Source organism: Contarinia nasturtii, unplaced genomic scaffold, assembly GCF_009176525.2.
Source record: "Contarinia nasturtii isolate CC-2019 unplaced genomic scaffold, AAFC_CNas_1.1 Cnas_scaffold_928, whole genome shotgun sequence".
Taxonomy (NCBI): domain Eukaryota; kingdom Metazoa; phylum Arthropoda; class Insecta; order Diptera; family Cecidomyiidae; genus Contarinia; species Contarinia nasturtii.
The window spans coordinates 4,169,782-4,194,117 of record NW_022198275.1 but is presented as its reverse complement, the minus strand read 5'-3'; the positions used below and the strand labels follow the sequence as shown (position 1 = coordinate 4,194,117).

The following is a 24,336-nucleotide window of genomic DNA, read 5'->3' as shown; positions in this document are numbered from 1 at the left end:
TGCGATTATCGATAGAAAAATCATGTAAAATGCATTTGCATACCTTAAATGCTACCATGATATCATTAGTCGTTGTTGTTTTTTGGATGCTTTTCATGTAGTACTATGATGTCTGCTTATTAAGTATCAATCATTCGTAACCTGTATCATGGAAAATATGCATAAAACCAAATCTGTAAAGATTCCGTGCTAATTCTATGGTAAGGAAGCGATAAAATTACTGCCTAAAACGATAAAAAATAAAACTCACATATAGTTGGCGCTGCATTCTATGCAAACTTGTTTTCCGTTGCAACGGACCAAGTGGAAAGTATACGCTTATTAGTAATACGTTATTACATAGAATGTAGCGCCAACTATATGTGAGTTTTATTTTTTATCGTTTTAGGCAATGAATCTATGGTTTTCTTATGGCTTCTTTGAAGATTCAAAAGAATGCAATTCGGGGTTAATTTATTGAAGACCTTTTCCTTAATTGAATTTATTTTGTACATATCCCTGCACAAATAAATAATCTATTTGGTAATTTGTCACGAATAGAAATTAGATGTTTATCAATACAAATTATGCATAAATTAATAGAATGATGAATAGTTCAAATGAATTCTTATTAATACGCCAGAATGTCAATGAAGAGTCAAATATTTTTCGCTTTTGTGTATGATTATGCAGTTTTAATACAAAACGGATGTGGTAATCGTTTTTGCTACTTTCCCACATAAATTTAACACTTACATCAATATTTACAACAACCTTTTTGATATGGTAAGTCATGACAAGTCATTTATAAAATTTCGATTTACTGGGTATTTTTGTCTAGTCATTAATAACATGTTGAAAAATTGGCTTTATTAAATGTTGATGTTCATAAACATGGTGACACAACCAATAAACGACAATATACGTATATATATATATAAAATTATTTCTAAAATATGATTTTTATTTCGTACCAGGAAGTATTTAACCGGAATTAATACAGAAAATGTAAATATCTGAACTGAATTCATGACTTTTGGCTCAATCTAACGCGAAAAAAATTGAAAAATCATTATTACGATTGATTATTATCAATTCTAATTGATCCAACAAAATGTCTAGCTGTTGCTCAACCAAATCAAATGCATTTAAAAATGATATGACAATTGTCAAAACTGGATTTGTCGCGTTCATTCTGGTATGTACTATTTGTTCGACGATGATAATGTGCATATTGCTGCACATAGGAAAGTAATTGTGTTCAACAATAACAAGTAATTGAAATGCATTCGACCCGAAGAGAAGATATACCGTAAATAGGTAAGTAATGTATCCAGTGTAAGGAATTAATTGAACAATTATCCAGTTCATTTAAATCGCGCGCAATCATGTTACCGTTTGGTAAACCGGTGTCGTATATAAAATACGTACATATATAAACTCTGGATTATTATACTTCTTTCTTTATCGCTATCGATGGTGTTTGGTTCCATTGTGAATAGTTTTCCGCACAAATTATACTAACAAAAATTTCAATAAAGTGGTCACTGGTCGGCAAGTAGCCCAAAAACCGCATGTATTTATACACATTATAAAGCATTGATACTTTTTTTTTAAATTCCAAGTAGATATGGTGGAAAAAAATCAAAAGTAATTTTGTCCGTTTACCATTTCAACGAAACACGACCTCGTCGAAGTTCTTTCAATAAGTTTTTAAATACACTTTGTTACTAATACAATTGGCTTTTAAATTGCTTATACTCATGTGTTTTATAAGTTAATGATATGCAAATGCGTTTTTCTTTCACTCCCAACATTTACCGACGACAAATTTTACTATAAATAGTGAACGCTCGATTAATCGCGTAATTGTTGCTGAAAATTTCTGGTGAATATAAGTATATTGAAGGAGACGGTGCTATCGTCGTGCTTATGTTTAGTGGTATATTCGCAGTTATTGAGATATATTGTGTATCTTAAAATAGATATTACTTTTAGGTGGAATGTGAATTGTGAATGTGCTTGGCAAAAATTCGCATAACAAGTTGTTCAAAATACAAGGTTCAAAAAAAAGTTTTCGAACTGCTTAAAGCTAGAAATACACAAATTTTACACAGAATTACGCAAAAATGAGCGAAATTGCAAAGTGGTTTAGTAATAAAAGTGTGTTTGTGACGGGCGCGACTGGATTTATTGGAAAATGTTTGGTAATAAAATTGCTTCGGGATTGTCCGGACATCGACACCATTTACATAGTAATACGATCGAAAAAGAATATGACATTTGAACAACGAAAAAATGAGTATAAAAGTCATGTTGCATTTAGCCATTTAAAAAATACAAATCCAAGTGCACTAGATAAAATTCACATTATTGAAGGGGATATTTGTGAACCAAATCTTGGAATGTCCGAATCCAATCGGAAACTAATCACCGAAAGGGTATCAGTAATTGTGCACAGTGCAGCGGATGTACGTTTTGATCGACGATTAATTGAAGCATACAAAACAAATGTAGATGGTTCGAAAAATGTTCTCGATTTTGCCACCGAATTCAAAAGATTGCTTGTGAGTGAGAAATTCAACTTCCGATTTAAAAAAAAAGAGCAAACAAGTATCGTCATTTTATTTTCTCCAAATTTTAGGCGTTCGTTCTTGTTTCAACGGCTTTTTCACAAGTACATGATATGAAACTCGAAGAAAAGCCATACAAATCACCCATATGTCCGGAATTGTTGAATAGAATCATTGAAAACGTTGACGAAGACATTTTAGATATTCTAACTCCAAAGTATTTTAACGCATATGTTTAATGTAGAGAATTTATGACTTATTGATTTTTGTGCATCTGATTTTAGATTGCTGGGTCAGTATCCGAATACATATGGATACACAAAAAGCATTATCGAACAATTGGTTTATAACTATTCGGACAAACTACCAACAGCAATCGCACGACCACCAATCGGTAAGCGCACATTTATATTTTTTCAGTTTTCCCATCACTTGAATTGAAGAAAGTATAATCGATATTCGAGACGAATCCATATTTCAAAATCAAAATCAATTTGGTATGAGAATCAATTGAAACATCATTGAAAACATTTCCAGTTATAAGTGCGTGGAAAGAGCCACTCATCGGTTATACAGAGGGTATTCATGGAATAAATGGTTGGTGCTTGGCAAGCGGAAGCGGGGTGTTGCGGTAAATATAACAAAATAAATTTCGATCAAACCATTGCAAAACTAACAACGGTGTAAACTTTTAGTTCAATGCTTTGTCAACATAATTTGCCATGTAACGTTATGCCGGCTGACATATGCGGTAAGTGTAAAATGTTCCACCAACAAATCACGATAAAATATGTTAAATTGCTGCAAATCAAAAGCAAATGTTGTTTTGTAGCAAATTAATGTACTAAACCAAATATTATTACTGTAGCAAATGGTATTATTGTATTGGCCTTCGAATGTGGTAAACGACAACAAAAAAGGTAAGTGTCTGAATGTCGTCATTATCTCAATGTCATTGGTAAAGTTTTAAATGTGGTCAACCACACAAAATTACTGTTTATTTCACGCTTTATTTAATTTCGAACTAGATTTGATGAACAAAATGAAAGTAAAACCGAAGAAAACACATTGCAGACAGCCAAACAATTCGAAGAACCAATCTATTTTAATATAACCGAAGAGAATCCATTGACTTGGGAACAATATGTTGAGTTTTTAGGTATGCGCAATGAATTTCGAGTTTTGTACTTTGTAGTATTGCGACTATATATCAAGGGTCATTCTCGTAACATTTTCTACTTTTTTCATTTACAAAATTTAATGTAATTCCGAATGGGTCTCATGTTTTTGTGACATAAAGTTTTCATTATATTTATGTGACTATGCTAATTTGATTGGCATTATCAATATATATGCGAGTACGTGTGTGTGAGAGAGTGTGTTTATAGTGGCTGAATTGTGGTAGCAAAAAAGCAGTGCACATTTTTCCATTTCAATCAATTGGATTTTAATTATTGCAACCAATTTAATTTACATTCAAATCGATCGAGTATTGTGTAATATGTATATTCGTTATCCTCCTTTTTTGATGGTTCTTATTATATTCTCAACAGTGTGTCCCTCACTTGAGCATGTGGAATTTCATTTGAATTCTCATTTCATGCAGTAATTTTAATTCATTTAAAATGCAACACCGCGTGTGTTGTTTGGTTTTCATTGTCTTATTCAATTGAACAAATACATACACCGTTATTTTAATTCTGACCATGAGAAATATATATAATTTTTTCATTTTAGTGAAACCCAACAACGCCAAGGTTCCGTATAATCTAGCACTTTGGCATCCAGGCGGAAGTTTCAAGAAAAATCGATTTTATAACTATATTTGCATAGTTCTGTTTCAAATTTTACCCGCATTGCTTGTGGATTTGCTATTGATTTTAGTACGACATCCACCATTGTAAGTATTAATTATGTGCTAATTGGATTCATTTGTTCTACTCATTTAATTGTTCTTTTGATCAAAGATCCAAAATACAAACGAAATATTGTATTTAAAGCAGAATTCGCTTATGTGTACAACTGTACATTTTAATTTGCACAATCATGGAGATAATAGATTCAAAACCATACTTAATTAAAACACACGAAACAACAATGAAATTGGCCACATGGTTTCAGCTGATTTTCAAACTGCAATTAACTCATTTACATGTATTTTTCTTTCATTTTCAATTTCATCCTGGATTCATGTCTGGATCGATACCATTTTCACCTCAAGTTTGCTGAGAGTCCAGCGGACCATTATCCAAGCTGCCAACGTTTTGGAGTATTATATGAACGAAAAGTTTGTATTTGTGTCAGATAACTACAATTCGGTATGCGGTGCATTGAACAAAATCGACCGAGAAATATATTATGACCGAACGACGGTAAATTGTGCAATCGATACAATTCTTCATCCTTTTTTTTTGCACTATTCTGTATATTGTTTCTGAACGCAATGAATTTTTTTATTGACGCGTATAACGTGGAAATTTACAGATGGATGTTGACAACTACTGCTACAATGCGGCATTCGGAACTAAATTGTATTTGGTAAAAGAAAAAGTTGAAGACATACCAACAGCATTAGCATTTCACAGACGTTTATGGTTCTTGGATGTATTTACAAAATCATTTTTTACCTATTGGATCGTGCAAAAGCTGTTATCCTATTTCAATGTATCGATTTATTGATCAGTACGAATATTTTTTACACCCATAAAAATCTGCCTTATTTCAAAGTAATAAAATACACATTTTAAATGTAAAAAAAATACCAATAAAATGCATTTATCACATATACGCTCCAAACATTGAAGGAATTTCATTACATTAAACGGCGGCAAGTGGAAGTATTTTTTATGCGTTGGTAAATAAAACACGTTTGAATGCGAACAACCAACACATTTATTGATTTTCTCTATAATAATACGGAACACATGGTTCACGCCGGCAAACCATAACATTAACACACATTAGGTGATTTAATGAACAATGTCTATAAAATACTGTAATCATACAGCACGTTTGTTTGGTAAACATGGTGCGCAGAAAACCCAGACTAATTTTAATAACGTATTCGAGCAATTAACACATTTGAATATATTGAAAACAAATTCATTCAGTCGATTGATTGGGTTCTGGAGGGAAATTCTTTATTCCGTGGAATTTATTTCATTCATTTTAATTTACATATAAACAATTGAAAATACCAATTTTTGATTATTAATTTCGTGTTTTTCAATTATATTCCTGCAAAATTTGTATATTCTAATAATCAACTTTTTTTCTGGCAGGTAAATTGCTAATTTCTATGGTAAACCATGCCATTTTTTTAATATTGCCGTCATACATGGGTACGGAAAAAAATTAAGGGGGTTGGGGTCGATTGGCCAATCAAATGACAATTTAAAGAGCGAAAAAACCTAGCAAATTAAAATTTTAAGGGAGGTTATCCGTGCTTACACCATCGATGCTCATTTATGATTGTGGAACATATTAGATTGAGCGAATAAATATGAAACCAAATGAATTCTGTCAATAAAACAGATTTAAATCTTGAATATACCGTACAAACTCGAAAATCCGCCAGGAGCGAGTACAACTTTCTTACATACAATAAAAAATACACTTGAGCATTTTTTAAACATTTGTGTTGACACCGAATTGAAAATGATTGCGAAAGAGTTATGATTTTTTTCTGAAATTATACAATTAAAGTCATCGAAAAGTTAGATTCGTAGTAAGTATCATACAGTATGATTCATACTTATTCAGCCTTTTAGAATGACGATTGCAAATAATCGTACAATTGAATTCGTGTATACAACACATATTAAACACATGTTATTAATTTTCATCATTTTAATTAAAGTATTTCTCCTTGACTGAACGTAATATTTTAAATGAAGAATGTAATCAAGTTTTTATTATCAAAGGTAGTGACTACTAGGATACGAGTGCAACGTATTCATTTAGCTCGAGGCGATGACTTCATCAATCAAAAAAGTTTTGAACTCATTAATTAAAAACATATTTTGGTGTAAAAAATGCCAATATCAATTTCAGCCTAAGGGGCTTAATTCAAAAGTTCAACGACTGAATTCTATAATAATATCTAAATTAACTGAATTTTTCAGCAAACGAATGAATTCCAGTGAATTCTACGGCGATTTCATTCAAATATATGAGATAGTGGTGAATAGTTTCTGCTGGCAATTACTGCAATATTTATATTTTGTGTAACGAAATTGTAAATGTTTTTTATATTTTTTTAATAAAAATTAATTTTATTTTCAATTTTGAGCGATTTTCTATCGAAAACAATCTGAAATATTGAAAAAATAATAAATTAAAAAATATTGCGGTTATCATAACCTCACTTTATTACTTTGACACATTTCATTCTATTCACACGAATTCACCGAACTCATCAATAACCACTCGATTCAAAAGTGTGAATTTACGTGAATTCCTGTGATTTTTTTTGCCGTATTAAGCCCCTAATTTCAGCCCATATATAAAAAGAGAGTGTGAATTAAAATATTAATCGGTATCATTTTAATAAAACGTATAATTGGTTTGTATAATATATGTATTATTTTTAATTATGCATTTGATTTTTTCCATTCGTTACGAGATGGTGGATCATATAATCTATTTGATGCATTTACCAAGCAAGATTTTTGTACCCACCATTGAAGGTTTCATGAATAATGAGTTTTTTTTAATGAATTTCGCCATCCTTACTAACGGAAAATTATAGCAAATTTTCACTTACCGAATCCACAGAAACATGGTTTAATACCTTATCTTCCACAACCAATTGAATTTCTTTATGAATGTTAAAGTTAAATATATGTTGATCTGTGCATAACGATTGCTTTTATTTGATTGATTTTAATTAATTTCATATCAATAGGTTTTCGTTATGTTTATAATTTTTCGAGATTTAAATCTAATTTATCATGTAACTGGTAAATGTCAACCACAAGTGCTCGAAGTTCGGCATCAACTACATCACCGCCTTTATCCAAAGCAAATCTAATTGTTTCTTTAATAGGGCTCTTTTGTTCAAAATTCGGCGTTTCTTTATCGTGCAAAAATTGTAAAAATGCCGATGCTATACCCAGTCCAAACGGTAGATAACAAGCATATTCTTTCAACATATTATCATATCTAAATGAAAAACGTTATATCGTAAAAAAAATATTCATAAAAAAACCATCAACAAAATTAAAACTAACTTCAAATATTCTGGAATCTTGCTTTCTTCCCATTTTGATGCTTGTATAAAACTGCCGATCAGCGATTCATGATAGGCAGAAAATATCTCTGAAAAGTGTTTATTCCGTACTTTCCATCCCGTGGAATTTGCTATAAACGTGGTTAAATCGATCATCGGAGATGAATAGCACATAGTTTGAAAATCAAACATCATCGCTTCAATCGCTTTTCCATCGACATCATATCGGAATGCAATGTTGTTTCGCAGATAGTCACCGTGACAAATGATGGCAATGGGCTCAATCGGCCGATTACGCTTGCCCAAATAATCGTACACTCCATACATTACTTCCTCTAAGCGTTTCAAAAATGTCTCCGGAACGATTTCACGTGATTCTATCGATGTGCGAACACTATATGTCGCTCTTCTTATACCAAGCTCCAAACATATGTTCCATTCGTCGGTAACTTCGCCAAATCGGGAATTCAACAATCTGCTTTTCATCGACTGAAAGGCATCCGCGTCTGTTAATTTCAGTGCATACATTTGGCCATGAAAGCGTCCAAGTTCCTTAACTGAATAATAATCGATTCAATGGCATTAAAAAATGCTTTCTGGTTATTAATTTCTAATATTAAATTGTGTACCAGCAACAATGATATGATCAAGGGGTAAATTGACCTTTAGCTTTGACATTTTCCATCCATCATTGGAGAAGTCAGATAAGACGATAACAGCATCTGAAGGCTCATTGTGTGAATACAAACACCTGATGAAAGATAAAGGCCATGATAAAATAACGAACACAATATTTAACATCGGAATATAAATACTTGGGTGATTTGGACAATGATTCAATCTTCGGTGCAATATGCTCGTAGGTGGTTATTTCATTACCAAACTTTTCTTGCATGCCCCAAATCTCATATAAATCTGGTTCCACGTCAGGTGCAAACTACATATTATTTTATTTTTTTCAAAAGATATTTAAGGTTTATATATTAAGCTCATTTAATTTAAATGATGTAATCCAACAATTTTAATATTATTTTCAGAATGAAATTTGCCATTTCTATTTGTTTCTTTTGAATTTCATTTTCCAAATAAATGCCCACACTTGAATTGCAAAATAATCTAAAACTTATAAGTTACAATTTTTGAAATTTACATCCCCTCCCTCCACGAATCGCGACCAGAAGCTATGGTTACTCATTTGATAAATTTATTCCAAAAATTTAAATCGCATGCAAATTGATATAAAAAAAAAACGAAAAAAGTGTATGTACTTCTATTCTTTATGATCATAACCTAAATTTTACCTTCACCACAATATCAAAAAGGGTTTCATCGTAACCGTCCTCGCCTTCACATTGCTCATGTTCTGTTCGAATTTTAATGGAAATTTTCACAAAATAGCAAACCGTTAGCATAAAAGCCACTTCGAGCGACATTTCTTTTATTTCAATTGCTTCAATTTCAATATGTTCTTTTGGATTTTTGCAGGTGATTAATTTTTGATTTTCGACTAAATTCGGCGTCAAAAACTCTTTTATCCAAGTCTTGTGTTTTTTACGTAATTCTGCCATTTTAATTTATTTCTAATTTCTTGGCGAATATTATTTTATTATTTATGTTTTTTTAAATGCAGTTATGACATCTAAGTAGTTAATGACTTCAATCAGAACTGAATCGTTCATTTTTGTCACGATTCCAGAGTACTTTTGATCGCAATAAAAAAATATTGATAATGACTACGAAAATTGCCACTCATGATGATTGCAAAAAGTTCATGTATTTTGATATCTAAAGATAAGATACTTGGAAGGCAAGCCGATTTTAACAAGGAAGACAATTTATTATATAGTTGCAAACTGCAATAAAAATAAAAATCGATAAACTACTGCATTTTTGTGACGCACTAATGAATAACAGAATGATAATTGTGAAGTTCAAACAATATCATTTTACTTTGCACAAAAGTAACTATTTACATAACAAACTCGTTTCAAGAGGTGCTTACTTTGCGTCGACATTGACTGATTTCAGGTCATTACTTCACATATTTATATCTGTGCATTTTACAATCTTTAATAGAATCGAGAAAAAAAGTTATCGTTTGAAATTGACTTTTAATTAAGCACATGTATATGAATGGTGCCCAAATTGAGTTGATGATTGAAAGTCGATTCGTGACGTCAATGTCTGAAAATTAAACAACTATGTACTCTTGGTTTGAGTCATCTCAACTGAAAATGCGAATGATATTGATGGAAACAAATGATCTATAAATATAGAGTTGATTTGGTTTTTTTTTGTTTAAATAACATTTTCGTCAGTTCCATGACACGTGTATGATAGATGACAGACGATCAAATAATGTGAACGAACGAATTCAGAAAAAAAGGTGAATGAATGATGTCACGAAAACACGAAAAACGGCATGAATGCCGCGTGTTTATTGAACCTTGTTTCACATTTCGAAGTGCACTTAAGTAATTTTCTCTTGGAATGCACCCACGTCGATGAACATCCATTGGTTTCGTCATTCACTTGTCACCCAACACCCATTCTTCTCCGCTTCCATCTCCGTCTTTCTCTCTGCTATAAGTCATTCTCTCTCCGCCTTATTCTGTTCCGTAACATACAATTTGACAACTCTTCTTGCATACAATCGCATACGTTTAGCTCCTTTCATATCACGAAATATAGTGCAATTTTGTTTTTTTTTTCTCCTCCCGTTTTCTTTTCCATTTCCTCTCGTTGCAGTTCGTTTTTTTATATTCGTTTCGCTTCGCTTGGATACAATGGTGATGATTGAATACACGTTGCTTGAAGTGAAGTTTATGTCAGCAACAGCAGCCAAACATCATTAATATAAATGTCGATTATTCGTTGATGGTTGTTCACTTTGTGCGACGTTCTCGACATTCTTTCATTGCCGTTTATCATGGAATAAAACCCCCCATTTTTCCATTCACCGTTAGCATAACGTTTTATCGAAACGATTGCATCTAGTTATGGAAATTTATGTTTAATTTTCAGAGAAAAATGATTTTCATGTCTTTGCCCACGTAACTGTGAAAAGTATTGTGTATAAACTGTTTAAATATAGATTGACATACAAACCGTACGAGCTTAAGTGCTTCATATCGTCAAACTTGAGAAACTTCACTTAAAATTTTATTCCCATGCAAGATAACGTTGTTTCAGTAGTTTGTTCCTGAAATAGTACAGCAGTATGTGCCCCGCCTGCAGCAAAATATTTAAATAAAAAAATTCCATTGAAATTATATCGTACAGTTTAATATATATTTATTTCATAGTTTCATTTTCTCCATTTCTTTGCTTAAAATTCTGTTTCTTTTAAATCATATCAACAAATTCATTAAATAAATTTACTTAATTTGGTTTCTCTATCTCTTTATTTTCTCCTCTTTCGCTCTTTTTTTGCTTACCTATTACAGTGAACTTATAATATTTTTTTTCATTTGTATTTATTAATTTGTGGTATTTGTTTTTTTAAGTATGCATGTCACATTGTTTTTTCATCTCCGTTTTTTTATTTATTTGGATAACATTACAATAATTCTTTAAAACAGCATTTCACACACTAGTATTTGGTGTGTTCCCTCGATATTTTTGTTTGTTTGTTCATCATCAGCTCATTCACTATTATCATCATCGTAATCGCGGTTTGCATTCTAAAACATTTATTATCTATTAATCCATCGTCATTCTATACACAGTAGAGTAGATTTCTTCTTTTTTTTTGGTTTTGTATTGTATTGTATATTCTTTATAATTTATATTACATTTACATTGACATATAAAAACTCAATTTACAGTTGATCAGTTTGTTTGGTTTGGATTATTGTTTGTTGATTAGCTGCATCTCTACAGAACAATGCGTGGTCTAAATTCATGACATGATCGATATTATTTGCATCAGTTTTGATAAATAATTCAGTATCGCCATTGAATGCAAATGCATTTGGTTTGATTGGCTGTGGTGTTGTCATTGTTACAACTGCAGTTGCTCCATCTGGTAGTACAGATGCCACAGCATATGCAAACGATGTGCAATTCAAATAAATAATTTGAATAAATAATTGCATCGAATATTTTAACGAAATGAATACAGTTGACCACTGAAATAAATATTGAATGCGAAACCAAAAATATTGCATCGTAAAAAATCGATCTAGAATGATTGTTGTCAATAATACTGATGGTTGCTGCTGCTGTGGTGGCTCTTCTTCTCCTTCCATCTGTCGTATTGACTCCAATTTTACCACAATAAAATCAATCATATCGCCAACATATCGACGCCATTCGAACAATTTAAACCAGAAACTGCACTGGATAAATATTATATTGATAAATATTGTAATAAGTAAATAAAAACTAAGAGATGATAATTTGTTCCTCGCTGATGATGAAGATGATCCGCGGACTGCATTGCTGTTAGGGTTTTCCCTGGAAACAGAGTGTGAAACGCCTATTTTTTAGTTTAATTTCACTACTGTCCTCTCAACATATTGATTCAAATTATAGTCAATGATTCAATTGCAATTTGCGTCTCATGTCCATAATGAACACCAAACCAATGATCAAATTACATTCATTGTGCACATATTGTTGTATAAATAAACTCAATCCATTAATTCGAATGTTATATATTTTTTTTCATCTACCATCATTTTTTTCATCAGAGGTGATATCAATCGGTCAATTTTGTAATCCTTTTCATATTGGTTGCAGCCGTTTAATTATATATATCAAAGAAAATGAAACCAAATGAACAATAATAAAAAACAGCATTTTACACAACCAAAAAAGCCTCGAGCAAAAAAAAATTCATTGAAGAACTCAAACAAAAAAAAATTGAAATAAATAAAGAACAAACATTCAACAAACATATCCACCAAAGCATCTTAATCGTCGTATTTTTTGTGTTTGTAATAACACAATAATACGTGCACACAATGCACTTTGTTCAAATAAATTTTTTACCGTTGAAAATCTATCATAAATTCAATTCATACAGGGCCTTTGTTATCATTGCGCTGAAAGCCTGAGATTTGTACAATAATAAACGTATTTGAAGTGATTCATTGTTATTAAATGTTTTAGCTTGAGGCATGAATATGTGTATGCATAATGTCAACACAAACGCGAAATAAAAAAAAATGCTTCAAATCCGCAACTTAAAACAAACATTTCATTTGAAATCTTCATTAAAATAGATTGATCTTTTGCAACGTTTTTTATTTAAAAATTTCAAATTGATATGAAATATTCGAGAAAATTTTCATGTGAAAATGCAATCGATCAAATGTAATGGGTGATTTAAAGTGTACATTTTAATGAGATTCACTTTGGTGGTGTACGAATTTCGGGTAAACATTTTCCGGGTTTTGATATTTTCAATTTAAAAAATGCCAAATAAAAAAAAAAAATATTGTTACATATTCATGATAATTTGGATTGACCGGAATTTGACTACCCATCTGATTTCTTGCGATGGCAAGTGCAATGATGATTGATTTTTTTCCATTTATATAATCCGAGGATAGATTCCGTTACTTTTTTTCAACTAAAGCTTTAGCCGGATTTGCATAGGACATGGCTGTTCATTTAATTCGGCTTAAAAAATTGACTTCAGCTGTCACTTTTTGAAATCGATGGACGAGAGACGATAATTGCAATTCAGGTCATTGTTTTTCATTGAAAATGGATAAATACGGAAGAAATAACTTATTTGTATGGATTTCAATAACGTTACCGTTTAACACATGCACCGTGACACTTTTACTTTTGGCATTGGATGGATTGCATTGATACACTCCAGAATCAGATGGTTGGGCATTCTCAATTAGCAGAAACGATGTAGATGCCTCATCTTTCCTCGTTGTTACTCGTATTCCGCCACGGGGTGAATCGTATGTCACAATCTAGTTTTTTTTTTTTTTTAATCAAATAAACGTATAAATAAATTAGTGAGATCAATCAAAACATTATTCACCCAAAAATTAAACTTAAGCACTAAACCTTCAATATATATGGTTAAATGTTGGATTGATAAATTATGTAACTCTTTTTCGTTGATTTTGTTCGAATTTCAGTGATGTGGGATATTGGGCTTATCACAAATTGGTCATAGCGTGATTCAATCACTTAAATAGACAACAAGCCTAAACACTTTTTGTACGTTAATATTTTATTAGCAATATTCATTTGAGAATAAGCTTACAACGTCTTGAAATACATTCGTTATCGAACAGTCACAGTTTTGAACACCGAAGAAATACTAATGTGGGACGAATCTTGGAAAACCAAAAAGACTTGATAAAATTAGCTTGAACATGTCTTAAAAGGATCAGTATTTCGTTTAGGCTCTCCGCCAACGCATGAAGAACGTGCAAACAATCAAAGTATTACCATTACGATCTGTTAATTTGTCAATATTCTGATACGTTGAACATTATTATTAACTGCTGTCAAAAATTGAATTTGATTTTCGCTCAAATTGCTGCCGAACTGCTCAATAATTCACAAAGAGCTTTTTCATTACTCAACGTCAATTAAACCAACGAAATAATTAATTGCACGCAATGACCATTTTTAATTACAGCTCTTTGCCGCCTCCGAATCTACATCTAAATATAAACATTCGACGATAATATGGTTTTACGACTGGAGCATATTTTAAATATAATACATAATCATTTATCATGCGGCAATACTAAGAAAAACGAATGATAGAGGTAGTAATTTGCTTCAAGCGTGAATTTCAATAAAGCGTACTCACACACACAATACAAAGTTGAAAGTGATTATTTTTCTTGGGTTATTATTAAGAAAATCAATTAAGCGTAAATGCACAAATCAGAATGTCAATCAAATCAATTGGAACAGTCGTTTTAGTTATTCATACAAATTATGATAAAATAATGTGCCAACGCGATAATTTCCACGGCTGCCATAGATGATTGTGCCAGCATTCAAGCGGCAAATATTTAAACACAATTTTATTGTTCAGCTTAATATTTTTAAGTCTCGAAACTACATCATCAGCAACAGACCAGTTAATTTATATATCTACGCTATTGAATAACAAATATAAAGCACAATCAAGATTCAATCACTTTCATAAGAGTGTGAAAATGTTTGTGATGGTATTTTATTGCATCCATTTTAACTTGTTGTAATTTATGAAATTGGAATTGAACGGACATCATTTTCAGGCGCAGCGTTCCGCATTCAATAAAAATTCAATTAGAAACGAAAATCGTACGAGAATAATGTGGAAAGTGACCCGGAATCAAAGAGAGAGAAGAAAAAAACACTTAAAACACAAAATGCTTGTTTAATTGCTGTGAAGTATGTAAAAAGGCTATGGAGTTCGTGCATAAGTCGCATTGCCAATTCGTTTCCATATAAATGAATCATGAACGATATTATTGTGTTTGCGAGTGTTTCAAATTGAAATTGCACGAACCACTCTATGCGATTGACGTATGAACTTTTCACTTTTTTACCATCCATTTGATTTATTCTCGATCGAATTTAAATTGAATCACTAATGAATTGTTATGGTCAAAGACTGTATGACTAAAAAAAGTAAACCCCAGTCGGTATGCTCACGAATTGATTGAACACTGGAAATTGTTTTATGTGCCATCGAATATGGACCGAACCAACATTATACATAAATATACAAACAAATCTCGTCTCGGATATAAAACCACGGCAAATCGGATTCAGATTTTATTAATTGCCAACAAATTTTTTTTCTTCAACCATGAACATAAACAAATTAGACATTTTGAAGCACATAAATAGTAAACTTTTTTGTACTTACGGCATTGTTGTGATTCCAAAAGATATACGCCGGTGGCTCAGGTGAATCCTCAATCACGCACGTTAAATTTATGGTTGACCCGCTTTCGATATACATATCGCTCGCACCAATTATTACGGTCGATGGTTCTGATGTTATTTCGTATATATTTTATATACATTTATATATGATGATATGACGATGCAGTGTTACCGTCATGAAGTACATAAAAATGAGAATAAAACCCGCAATCCCAATCCGGATAAAAAATATATAATTGAAACGTCGTTGTTTAACCACATCCCGTTCAACATTTCGCGAAAAAAGCGAGAGAATAAAAAAAAGAAATAAAATCGTGTGTGAATTAAAATGGCTTGGGAAAATTGAAATTTTCTTGATTTGAATTTTGTGCGCTGGCTGAAAAGGTTTCAAGACGTCTGTTAAATGAAAAAAACCAATGAGAAAAATTATTTACTCCAAAGAATGTTTTTTTTTTTTTTCATTTTTGTAACAGACTTTGCAAATAGACATTTTTATTACAAAACCTTACATTGATTCGTGTTTATGAACTTATTAAGTTTGAACAAAAAATGACCAAACCAAAAGATTTAGGTCCGAAAAAAGAAATGAAAAAGTACACCACTGAGAAATAAACTGATATTTCAACTACTCAAACAAAGGTGAGCAAAAAAATTATGTCGAGTATTTCAAGCTCTAGTTGCATCGCTTTCGGTTTTACGAGTAGAAAAACCAAATAAAATTATTGTTCAGTTAATTAGCATACTGTTTGTGATGCTACTTGTCATTACCTCATTTTTTATTCATAAATGGCACATAAAATAAGTTAAAGGCAGCGTATATATACTTTTTTCCTGCTATAATTGCTCGAGTAATTAGAGGGGACATAAATGTGAATGACGAAAAAAATCGTATACTATGTTTCCCATGGTTTCTGCGTTACGAAACACCTTACAAAACTAACGCCTGATGATAGAATGGTGACAGAGAGAGAGAGAGAGAGAGAGAGAGAATGAAAGTGGAAGAGAATGGTTATGTGCATATTCTACATAGCGATCGTATTTTCCGGTTGAAGGACAAACCATGTCGTAAATCTGCGAATTTTATTTAAATTAAATTTTGAAACTCTCTGACTTGAGCACTTTTTACGAGGATGGGAAAATTTGATAGAATGCAAATATCTCCGACCGGATTTCCTTTACGAAATCGTATCTCTTACACCATAATGGTTGACAAGAAGTGTCTTCGAATCACCATGCAAATTATCTTTTGATGTAAAATCGTAAGTGCCACGTATTTTTTAAACGGCGAATCACATTTTTCATTGTAAACAAATTCCATTCTCGAAGAATTCGCTTTGAAAAATTATGGTGACTCGTTTCCGATAAACGTATTCCTTGGTCAAGTAATGAAATGATAATTTTGCCTAGGTCTAAAAATAAATGCTACAAATGATTCTCGGAAATTGTTTTTTTTTTTTCAAAACCTTTCCAATAGGTTTGAAGACTCGAATGTCTATTAAAAACCACTACTTGGACATATTTCATTGTCATGTCGTTTGACGTGACTTTGGTGGACTATACAAAGTCAAGTATCTCATAATAATACGCATATTTAGATTATTTATCAAAATTTTTTGCTTATCAGCGTTGAAAAGTTTTTTTATAGGCCTACCGGTCCTACCAGCCGGTGTATATTTGTATGAGATTGGAGACTTTTTTTTGCGAATCTCGCTAATGAGCGCCATCTGATTTTAGTGTGAATTAGATGCAAAAACTGAATTTAATTCTGTAGCATTGAAATGAAAAAGTGAAAAAACAACAACAATAGCACGGCCACACAGAGCTGTACATCTATGCGTGCTGATGCATACATACACATATACGCTTTCTTCATTCTTTCATTCCATTGCTATACGTATCTCACTGGTCAACAGATCTATGTAGCCATGTTACTGTTGTTGTTTTTTTTCTCTTTTTCGATTCAATTCATTGTAACTAAATTGAGTTCAACTATGGAATACAAGATGGCACAGATGAGGGGAATTCGCATTTTGTCTCTTCATAGGCTTAGCCGGTTGGGTCCTACTGATTGTAGGAAAAAAAATTACTCGAAAAATAAGACGAAAAATGTCATCATTATTATCATTAACCACGGCAGATACTCTCATTTATATGCCGAAAAATTGCCAGTCATGAAAATTCATGCGATGCTAAAATGATATTTAAATATCAGATGAACTTTCTTTTCTGCAAAAAAATAACAGTATTTTCATTGCATAAAAGTTGACAATGTTTGTCTTTTACCATACGTACTAAAATGGCCAACGAAAATGAAATGTGCTGCATGGAGAGGATACATTCTATGTTGAGTTGGTCTGATATACGTTGTATTTTCATGGCCAACCATCATTTTTTATGCGAATTTATGGAAATTGCAACAAAGAGGCGGGGAATCACGGGAAATTCCCACGTGTTGTTGAAAAGAATACAACGACGTCGCTCTTTCCCCCATCATTTTTACCTGCTTGATATCAGTAAAAACCAAAAAAAATGTGTGCGGCAACAATATGCGGCTTCTGATGTTGATTCAAAAATAATTCAAAAAATGTGATTTTAATTGAAAATTATGGCGTCGCATAATACGATTTTCGAAAGTTACATTCGCATGAATTCGATTTGAAAATGTGTACGCAAATGTGTCGCGGCACACAATAAAACTTGAAATGCTTATTTGAATGACATTGAAAGTTGTGCGTCTTTACTTTGAATTTTTAATTTGGCCACGACCATATACGTCTTCATACCAAATTTCTTGTTTATAATTTAATTGGTTCAAATTTCCCGCAGCCATTAAAACAAAAAGAAACCATTAAAACATATGAACTTTTAATTAAAATTGGATGCATGTCATTATCATTAAATTATCATGAAAGTGACGAGCATAACGAAATTTTATCCGCTGTCAATGTTGTCGACTCGTTGATTGAGCTTTGCATGAACCACAGCCACCACTCCCAGCTTGTCAAAAATAAATCCATCGCAATGCTACTACCATTACTTACCGATAACATTCAAGTGAATGTAATGCGACATGTGTGGCGTTGTCGAAACCTGAAACATGGAATTTTTTTATGAATGAGAGTCGAAAAACACACACACTATATTAATATTGGTGTAGGTTTCAGTTACAACGTGGTGGTTAACTGGCAATACAGTAACTACATTATTAATGCTTCAAACAAAAAAAGTCCCATTGGCTTCAGGCATCCCGTTGCAAGCGAGATCAAATAGGCATTCATTAAAATTTCATTGGATAAATCCAACCGAAATGAACGGTGTTTGTTACGTTTTTGCTTCACATCGATGATGTTTGATTCGATGCCAATAAGCCAATATTACCTCGTGTTTGTTGACTTTTCCAGTACAAATGTGCATAAGTCTTGTGTAATATATACAAACCTGGCACTGTAAATGAAATACAAGAGAAACATTTTTAATTGGTCACAGAAATTGATAGAATTTAAACCTGAAAGAGAATAAAAAAAGAAAATGAAACTCACCTCATAGATCCCGGAATCGCGATGCTGTGGATACTTTACTTGTAGTATCCAATCTTCCGAATGTGGATGATGTATCGCACGAAAACGTTGATCTGATGTGTAACTGCATGCGCAATATATTATACATATTTATGAATTACGTGTTATTTGTTATGGTATTAATAGCATTCAGACTTACGTGTATCGGCCTACTGTCAGGAGGTGTATATCGCGATGTCTCACCCAACTTACTTGAAGCAATGACTGAAATGAAAATACAATCAAACGTATCCAATAAATTATTGCGTTTTTATTATTATTTAAAAGAGCTTCAAATTTTCAATTTTCGTTGTTAGTGGATATACCGTTCGAAAAACGATTGAGCTTGATCAGAATTTGTATGCAATAGGTGCTCGTAAAATTAATAATTTAAACTGGTTTGCCAATGGAGACCCAAATGGGATTGCATTCGCCACCATTTTGATCTCCAGCAATAATAGCTGAACCAATACACATTCGACTATTTCGATGTAATCTCTTTTTCAATTATGAAATGTGAACGAAGCAAGAGAGTGAAATAAAAAAAAGAGAAACACAACAGCGGCTCGACGATAATTTACAAAAATCGCCCATGCCTGATTTGAATTGAAAGTATATGATGATGGGAGTAGCTTTTAGCCATGCTCTCGAATCTCTTTATCTCCCTCTCTCCTCTTCTACTGGGTTTAACCCTTTCATTCATTGCCATTCAATGTTGTTGAATGAACGCAACACATAAATAATTTAACATTCAATTTAAATGTAAATTATGTTGCAAATGCTACGGGCTTGTTTGGTTTTTTGTATTTACCACTACAGACACAACATTAGCGCGATGTCAGTTTTTACAGGTACAGAATATTTCCAACCATTTCGACTGCATACGACTATAACATTTTTTGTGTTGTACCAAACATCTCTGGAAAGGTCGCCATTGAGAGGATCATAATACAATCAGAGCCTCGAACACTCATTCATATGTCTAATACAAAAAAAATCGCGGCTATTCTTAGCGTTTTATTCATCTTCATCAAACATTTATTTTAACACAAATGAGCGATTTGTCTGTGAGCGTTTTTTTTTTTAGTAGATTTTTTCCCCAATGATGTGAAACATGATCGAAAAAAATAACCGATTGATAAGAGAGACTTTATTGTGATGTCGTTTTCATTCCAAATTGTTTCAACAATTACACGCAATCGTTGTATGGTTGATTTTGATGCATCGAATATTTACATCGATTTAATATTCTATATTGGCCATTTGACTGTGCACGTGCTCATTCACTATCGCCGACGCCATTTATCGCGATCAAGCCCAAAGGCTGTACACGCACCCATCGAACATGACGCTAATAATTCAAAACGATTATTGATTTATTTTTATTATTATTTTCCATTTGCGTACACGATTTCCATTGCAAGCGTTCACCCCAGCGCTCAAAAACCAAAAGTTACAATGAATGTTTGACGTTTTCGGCAGGACAATATGTTAAAAAGTCAACGATATCACAAAATGGTAAATTGACATGAGTGAAGCAAGCTCAGCATAAGCGTTTCAATGTAGTATTTTTCATGGTCGAAAACATTCTGTAACAAAAGTGTTTCCATTGAACCGCTGACGCAAAAACTAAATAAAATAAACACGTAAATCCACATGTAAATTCTTTTGTATTTCGACGACCACAGACGAACACGCGCGCGTCTAATGTCGATAAATAATCGAAAAACTGATTGAAAGTAAAATACCCCGAAAGTGGAGGAAACTTGAAAAAAGTACGAAATAATTTGTAATGTTCAAAATCTATTTAAAACGGAGTAGAAATAATGCCATGCATCTTTTATGTGGTAATTTAAATACTAAATATAGTTACGATTGAGAGGCGTACATGAATAACATGCACGCTTGTGTTGTGTTGTATCTCGATGCCTGCCAAATTCGGCAAAAGTATGTACGAAACATGTGCCTCAACCGATATATGCTTTCAAATATTATCCGAAGAGTTGAACATGCCTACACATTGATAACGACTCGATACATAGCCTACGGCATGAGTCTGTATATATTCACATGATTTTGGTGTTTGTCGTTTTTTGCTTTCGTTGAATTTATCATCGTTCAACATCAAACAATCTTTTGGCACACGAAACATATAAATAAATGATATGTGTATATCATACTTGTTTGAGCGTGTGTGTGTGTATGTGGCAAACACTGTTCATTTTGGTCTGTTTCATTGAAAAATCTCTTCAGATTTTCTTTTGGCATGGATTTTGTGTATTTATTTGTTCAATTTTTGGTATTGATGCGGTAAATGTGGTCTATGCAGTGTGCCATTCCGAATGACATTCCGTTGTGATGCCAGTCATTTTTTTCCAGTCAAACAGAGTGAAAAGAACGCAAATGAAACCTAATAAAGAATGCTTGAAAAACGTGTAAAACAATAACAATACAAATTGGATGCATGTGTGTGATGGCAAGTGTTGCGGTTGATTCATATTAAAGACATTGATCACGTTCAGTGTGTCCGTACTGTTTCGACTTTCTTTTGTTTATCGACATCATGCCATAGTTATTTATCACAGAGTACTGTCTTCGTCGGCATTTCTTTATTACGGCCATATCAATGAATTTGAATGTCTCATCAAATGAAATGTCGACAATTTTTTTCCCTATCCTCTCCATCATTTGTTGTGTATCGCAGCGTACGTCAACATTCGAAATGGCAAAATAAATGCAATACAATGTATTTCTTGTGTTCAGCATAATGTTTATATGACATTGACAAAGTCGATCGCATGCATAATCCTCTTTCTTTCATTCTCAAGCAATCTCTCATGCAAAGTGCCAAACATTAGAATAACCAACCTCCCTCCCGACAAAAATATGTATATTACCCCACAAATGTAGAGTATTGGGTTTGTAATTTTCGGCGTAAACACTAGAATTAACCGACATCAAAAATAAAATCGATGCCACAAGCGAATAGAAAACCAGTACAACAATAGAAAAAGATCCGCACAATTTCTGTGGTTTTATTATAAATGTGTACACCTAAAAAGAGAGAAAAACGAACGGCGAAAACAATCAACAAACGCGTCAACAGCAAAGATTTTCGTGCTGAAACTACATTGCTGTAATGAATGTCGTGTGCATCGAAATGGCCGTAAAGAGTTTTTTTTGGACGACGACAAAACATAGGAAAACACGCAAACGCTTTTCTTTTACGAGACTCGAAATTGTTTTCGTGCTTTATTTTTAGTAGATTTTTTCTCTATGGCATGTTTGCGGTTCGGTCGTTTTTTTAGAGGTAGTACATTTCACTTGCTCGAACCCATGCGCGGTCATCGTCGATGCTTGTGTTTTTCATTTGATTTTATTTTCGTCAGGTTTTTTCCCTTTAAAAGAAACATGGCCGATTTACAGTTTAATTATCGACCCCGATAACACCAATCCGATGTTATATCGAGGCAAGCAAATAATTACGTTGTTGAAGCCAAAAATGAAACGGTGTAGTAAATTAAATTTAACGAAAAACAACCTTTACTGCAAAAATAAAGCACTTTTACACCAAAAATGCTACTAATTTGCTTCTATGTAATTGTCGTGAAGAAGGAAAAAAAAGAAGGAAAAAAGCACCGAAACTGCAGCTGCGACCACATAATATTTTCTCAGTATTTTATTGGCTTGCAAAAAATACATCGGATACTTGGCATTGTTCAGAATGAACAGCACCATTTCTTTCGCTACCGGAAATGTGTTTTATTTTCAGCCGTCAAGTGTCAAGAGCGTCTTTTTTCTCCCGATTTTTACTTTAAAACTGCAATTTATTCTCGATATACAAAGAAAAGCTTTCATTCACTTCCACCACCATACTTTCTCTCGACAATTCAAACTTTCGCTTCAGTGAATGATAAATGATCTACATGAATTGAGGCTATTAATGGTATTGTGATGAAATGGAACATGTTGTACTACATAACTTTGAAATTGTTCATCCATTTCAAAACAATGACAGCTCTATTTAATTTTATTTTCCAAAATTCCGGAATTGAAATCAATTAATAAAGTGTTTATAAGGTTCTTTCTGCCATCATATTTATGTTATAATTGCTTCCGATGCTGTCATGTGTTATAAACTCATAAAAATGAAATCAGCCAAGTTCTCTAAGCCATTTTCACAAGTTTGCATGAATAAAACAAATCAAAATGTCATTCAAACACGTGATTTTCAACCTCTCTGAATAATATTATATAATTAAGTTGTATTGTGGATTGTCGACAATGTGCACTTAATTTAGAAAAAGAAAAATTATTTTGTGGAAAATTATAACTACAAAAGATTGTATTCTAAGAATAGTACGTGTTTTTTAGATGAAAAATTGCGAACGTAATTATTATTTGATAAAAATAAATTTAACCCTCCGTTGTACACATAGGTCTGGCCAGACCTTTTTTGATTTTAATTGTAATTTAAATATATTTTTAAATAAGCTAGCGACTTGAAATTCCGTGTAGCTTCCTAAAATTTTATTGGCTACCATTCTATGAAAAAAATCAGGACGAAAAAGGACACAAGGATTTTTTATAAGGATGTGTTGGTGTAAACATCGTATTAGTAACACATGAGTCTGGCCAGACCCACATACATTTTATATGAAAAATGATGTAATTTGCATTCTCTTATGAGTAAACATCCGCGGATTGGCCAGATTTTTTATTTCAAAATGCTGCATGTGGTAGAGGGGTTGACGATATGACATTTGGAACAAAAAAAATTTCCCAGATTGATATGGTGCTAGATATGATCCTTGGTAGCTCCAATGACCCCATTATTTGGGTGATATAATATGACATAAATCATCCCCATAGGGGATGAAATCCCTCGAGCACTCGACTTCCTCCTACTCTCACGTATAAATGTAGTTTACCCATGGGAGCGACGTGAAAAAACTTGACATCAGCGCCAGTCCCTCATAACTAAAAATGGTACAAATTCGCAATAGATGGCGCTTATAAATCGACTTATAAACACGCTTACATTTTATTAGAAGAAAAATGAAAAATATTGAAATATTTTTAAATTAGTTAATTTAAGGGTTTCAATTTAATTCAAGTTAAAAGATGTGAT

The 24,336-nt window shown here is 32.5% G+C and overlaps 3 protein-coding genes across 5 annotated transcripts in view; 1 reads left to right on the top strand and 2 right to left on the bottom strand.

Moving 5' to 3' along the window:
* The first annotated feature begins 1,454 nt into the window (after positions 1-1,454).
* On the top strand, positions 1,455-5,348 carry LOC116342842 (putative fatty acyl-CoA reductase CG5065). Of its 2 annotated transcripts, XM_031770609.1 has the most exons (11): positions 1,455-1,921; positions 1,978-2,546; positions 2,624-2,769; positions 2,837-2,946; positions 3,090-3,183; positions 3,248-3,303; positions 3,421-3,472; positions 3,581-3,711; positions 4,290-4,452; positions 4,774-4,924; positions 5,037-5,348. In XM_031770609.1, the coding sequence occupies exons 2-11, from the start codon at positions 2,109-2,111 to the stop codon at positions 5,229-5,231; spliced, it is 1,536 nt and encodes a 511-aa protein (XP_031626469.1). In that variant the 5' UTR covers positions 1,455-1,921; positions 1,978-2,108; the 3' UTR covers positions 5,232-5,348. The 2 variants fall into 2 exon arrangements, with proteins under 2 accessions (XP_031626469.1, XP_031626468.1); XM_031770608.1 differs by having other exon boundaries at positions 1,455-2,546.
* A 2,046-nt stretch (positions 5,349-7,394) lies between these two features.
* On the bottom strand, positions 7,395-9,452 carry LOC116342918. Its single transcript, XM_031770723.1, has 5 exons — positions 9,084-9,452; positions 8,598-8,719; positions 8,412-8,533; positions 7,784-8,339; positions 7,395-7,715 (listed from the first exon to the last, which is right to left on the bottom strand). The coding sequence occupies exons 1-5, from the start codon at positions 9,348-9,350 to the stop codon at positions 7,472-7,474; spliced, it is 1,311 nt and encodes a 436-aa protein (XP_031626583.1). The 5' UTR covers positions 9,351-9,452; the 3' UTR covers positions 7,395-7,471.
* Positions 9,453-11,244: 1,792 nt separating this feature from the next.
* LOC116342762 (zwei Ig domain protein zig-8-like) overlaps positions 11,245-24,336 on the bottom strand; it is a 70,309-nt gene continuing 57,217 nt past the window's right edge. The window contains exons 4-10 of one of the 2 annotated variants that reach the window (XM_031770495.1): positions 19,366-19,430; positions 19,188-19,290; positions 19,087-19,092; positions 18,690-18,738; positions 15,629-15,756; positions 13,550-13,718; positions 11,245-12,262 (exon numbers count right to left, since the gene is read on the bottom strand). In XM_031770495.1, the coding sequence (XP_031626355.1) occupies positions 11,604-12,262; positions 13,550-13,718; positions 15,629-15,756; positions 18,690-18,738; positions 19,087-19,092; positions 19,188-19,290; positions 19,366-19,430 (1,179 nt within the window). In that variant the 3' untranslated portion in view covers positions 11,245-11,603. The remainder of the gene's footprint in view (positions 12,263-13,549; positions 13,719-15,628; positions 15,757-18,689; positions 18,739-19,086; positions 19,093-19,187; positions 19,291-19,365; positions 19,431-24,336) is intronic. The other variant, XM_031770496.1, reaches the window with a different exon arrangement.